The sequence below is a fragment of the Elephantulus edwardii genome, unplaced genomic scaffold (genome assembly GCF_000299155.1).
Source record: "Elephantulus edwardii isolate Elephantulus edwardi_28Jun2011 unplaced genomic scaffold, EleEdw1.0 scaffold00093, whole genome shotgun sequence".
NCBI lineage: Eukaryota > Metazoa > Chordata > Mammalia > Macroscelidea > Macroscelididae > Elephantulus > Elephantulus edwardii.
The window spans coordinates 5,980,803-5,984,945 of NW_006399843.1; the positions used below are offsets into that span (position 1 = coordinate 5,980,803).

Here is a 4,143-nt window from a genome sequence, read left to right on the forward strand (position 1 = left end):
GAAAAGGTATGGAGACAGGACACATCCCTGGCGTACACCCTTCCCAATTTTGAACCATGCAGTGTTTCCTTGCTCTGTTCTGACAACTGCCTCTTGCTCCTAGAGAGGGTTAAACCGGGCTGCTCCTTGGAGGCAAGGATTCTGAGGCTCCATACTTTGGACATGTTGTAAGGAGAGACCGGTCCTTGGAGAAAGAAGGACATCATGCTTGGGAGGGTGGAGGGACGGCACAGGAGGGGAAGGCCCTCTATGAGGTGGGTTGATTCAGTGACTGGGGTAGTTGGGATGGGAGTGTCAGAGACAGTCCAATTGGCACAGGACAGAGTAGAGTTTAGGGCTATTATTGTACATAGCGTCGCTATGAGTCGCAAGCGACTCGACGGCACATAACAACAATAACAACAACAGCAGGGCCAGAGAGAGCTGGTGAGTATTCTACCTGTGGACTTGGTGGCCTCCGTGGGTCAGCTGTGGAAGACCTGGAAGCCAAGTAGAGAAATTCAGCATAGGTATAATTAGTGAGCCATTGGATTTTCTTGAATAAGATAGTGAGGGATCAAAGGGCCTTCAGCAAACTGCTGTTGGGGGTGAAGACCATCCTTGGAATTGGCACAGTGAGGGCCCAGGCATGGCAATGATTATCGAAACGTACAAGAACGGACACCTCTTGGATGCATCTTGAAAGACAAGTGCCCGGGCTGATGGTAGGTGATAACCTATCTTATGGTAAGATGACCTCTTAGAGCCTTTTTAGCAACTGGTCAAAAGTCCTGTTTTCATCTTGACATTATTGGCTTGAGCCTTGTAAAAAGTAGTTCTGTTAAACTATTCAGTTGAATGGAGTTGATTTTACTGTGTTTATTCCATAAATAGGTACAGTAATAGTTTCTAGAGGTGTGGCAGGTTGGGGGAAGCGCTTGTGTATGAGATGAAAAGTTCTTCCCTCGGAGACATGGTGCTGTGGAAGGAGATGGGTCAGGTCCCCAGGCATTCCAGTAAACAGGATGGGGAGAGCTTTGATCTGGGACACATTGGGGCTCCAGGAGCACAAAATAGGGCTGCTCAACCCTCTTAAGCATGGGGCAGAGTGACCCTCCTGAAGGAAGAGGAATGGAAGCTGATGCTTAACTGATGGCTGGAGGCAGCTTTATCTTTACTAGATGCCATCAAGTCAACTACAACTCTAGCAACCCTATGAAGATTCCTATCCTGTGCCATCATTGCAATTTCCAACCTACTCAAGCCCATTATTACAGTCTCTGTATCAGTACATTTTGTTGAAGGTTTTCCTCTCCAACTGTGATCCTTCGCCTTTCCTAGCATGAACGGTCTTTTTTTCCAAACATGACAACATGCCCAAAGTATGTGAGGTGACATTTTACTATCCTCACCTCAATTTTTATTTCACTTCCTCCAAAACAAATTTGTTTGTTCTTTTAGCAGTCCAGGGGATATTCAATACTTTCCTCTAGCACCACAGTTCAAAGGTATTGATTCTCCTTTGGTCAGCTACTCTCAGGGAAATATACATGGATGGTTAAGTGGTGGAATTCTTGCCTTCCATGGGTGGGGAGGGAAGGTCTGGTTCTGGTTTCTAGCCAATGTGCCCCAACGTGCAACCACCACCTTTCTATCAGGGGAGGCTTTCAGCGGAACTTCTAGACTAAGACAAGGAAGAAAGTCCTGGTGAGCTACCTAGGAGAAATCAGCCAGTAAAAACTGTGGATCACAGTGGTCTGAATCATAACCAGTCACGGAGCTGGCACATGAAGAGCCAGCGTTTTGTCTTACATACTTTAAGCATAATATCAGGAGGGGCCAGTCCCAGGAAGAAGACATCGTGCTTGTTAAAATAAAAGGTCAGAAAAATAGAGGATGATGATAGAGTAACGCCATGGCATTAGCAGTAGAGTTAAGCATAGCAGTGGTTGTGTGGATGGCGAGGGCCAGGCAGCATTTCATTCTGTTGTGCACAGAATTGCGGTGAGCCAGAACTGACTAGATGGCACCGAAAAACAATAGTAGAAGGGACACCACTGCCACAACGGCAGCCCTGGAAGAGGGGGAAGCGTGGGAGAGGCAGAGGCTTAGGGGTCAGAGTCCTAGCCATGAGGAAGCCCAGGGTTCCTGTGGGGAACAAGAGGAGTTCGGTCTGACTGATGGATATGGCACCAGAGTTAGGAGTGATAGTGAGAGCATGAGGGATGAGCAGTCGCTCGTCAGGAAGTGTTTTGTAAGATGTCCTTATATCAGCATATTCTCCCTTCCCATAAAACATAATTTAGGCAACAGGGTACATTTATTCTCATTTTTACCATTTATGCTTTTCCATCCTTCACCTGGAACAAAAAAAAAAAGCAGCTCGCAAAAACCCAGACCAGTTGCTGTCGAGTTTGTTTTAATTTATAAAGCCACCGTGTAGGACAGAATAGAGCTGCCCCGCAGGATTTCTGAGGCTGTAAATCTCCCACCATCAGTCCTTCAGTTAGCAGCCACGTGCTTTTGCTGTTGTACCCTGGGGCTCATTTTACCTGCAGCTAGCCTCTCAGCATCCCTCTGCTTGTGGTACCCCATTCAGACCTCTTTTCTGCTTGTCACTGGGGTCTTGGTTTGAGTGGGCGAGCATGTCTTGGACGAAGGACTGAGCCAGCTGGGAGGGCCGTGGGTAATCCTGATCTGAGGTCTTCACAAGTTTTTAGTCCCCTCCTCTAGCTCCCACCTGCTTGATCTCCGTGGTAACAGCCTCTTTCTCTTTCAGCGGGCGCCAAAGCCTTTGTCTGCGATCAGTGTGGTGCCCAGTTTTCCAAAGAGGATGCGCTAGAGACACACAGACAGACCCATACCGGTGAGTTGACTTCGACTCTCCATCTCTAGGTTTTCTGTGGTGTGACAGAGCATGGTGAGGAAGTATCTTGATTGTTTCACCTTTTAAACACAGGTGATAACTTGTAATGACCTTGGGCACTGCCACCTTCATCTTCTTTTGTCTGTAGAGCTGACTTGGCAAAAATTGACTAATATGACCATTGCTCCATTAGAACAGCTGCCCTGGAGTGGACCAAGGCCTCGGTCTCTATATACTGAGATCTCGTCTTCACAGACCTTCTGCGGTGCTCTTAGAAAGTTCATAATGTTACAAAGCACCCTTCCCTTGATGAAAGCCTCTCCCACCTCAGCTAACCTCTGAAATGCTCAGGTGGCCACACTGAGCAGAGCCTCTCATGCAATTTTAGTCATCGTCTAAGAGAAATCCATCCACATACATATCACATAGCCGTATTTTATTCCAGAGTATTGATTCCACCACTACATTGGGGTCCTTTCATTGTTGTCTTCCTCCTCCTCCTCCTCCTCATCATCCCCCCCCTCCTCCTCCTCCTCATTTTCATCATCATATCATCACAGATAGCTCACAAGCATCAGCACACTCACTATGTGCCCATGGTCATATTTGGATCTTCCATAATCTTGTAAAGTACAAGGCTACTCCCATGTTATAGATGATGAAACAAGAGGGTCAGAGTGGGCAAGGTGACGTGCCCAAATAAATTATTGAGGCAGAAGTTGTTAAGCATTTTTAGGTAGGCATTTAGACTGCATGGGCCTAATCTTGACCCTTAATTTACCCCTGAAACTCTCAGTTTGCATTTCCTTCTCTGATAACCAATGGAATAATAACAGTACCTACCGTGTAAGAGTTGTTGTGTTGTTGTTATGTGCCGTTGAGTCGCTTGTGACTCATAGCGACCCTATGTACAACAGCCCTAAACTCCTCTCTGTCCTGTGCCAATCGCACTGTCTCTGACACTCCCATCCCAATTATCCCAGTCACCGAATCATTACTTAGATATTTTATTTGAAATGCTTTTGCAGAATATTTGAATCATAGAATACACTCCTTAAATAAAAGTGGACTAATTTAATAGAGGTGTTAATTGAATTATTGTAATGCACAGTGCACTGCTTGAGCATTTAAGATACAGGGACGTAGGAATTGTATACTAATGAAGGAATTTTTTTTTCTTTTTCTCTTTGGAGGGGGAAGCGAGCTGGTGGGGAGGGGTGGGCAGGGAGAAAAGTGCGGCAATGAATGAATGGAAATCCAAAACCTCTGTAAATGTCTATTAAAATTAATAATAATAA

General features: G+C 45.9%; 1 protein-coding gene across 1 annotated transcript in view; it reads left to right on the forward strand.

The window, feature by feature from the left end:
- The window catches only part of ZBTB16 (zinc finger and BTB domain containing 16), a 239,383-nt gene that overhangs the window by 152,354 nt on the left and 82,886 nt on the right, over positions 1 to 4,143 (forward strand). The window contains exon 3 of the mRNA XM_006890794.1: positions 2,759 to 2,845. Coding sequence (XP_006890856.1) covers positions 2,759 to 2,845 — 87 coding nt within the window. The remainder of the gene's footprint in view (positions 1 to 2,758; positions 2,846 to 4,143) is intronic.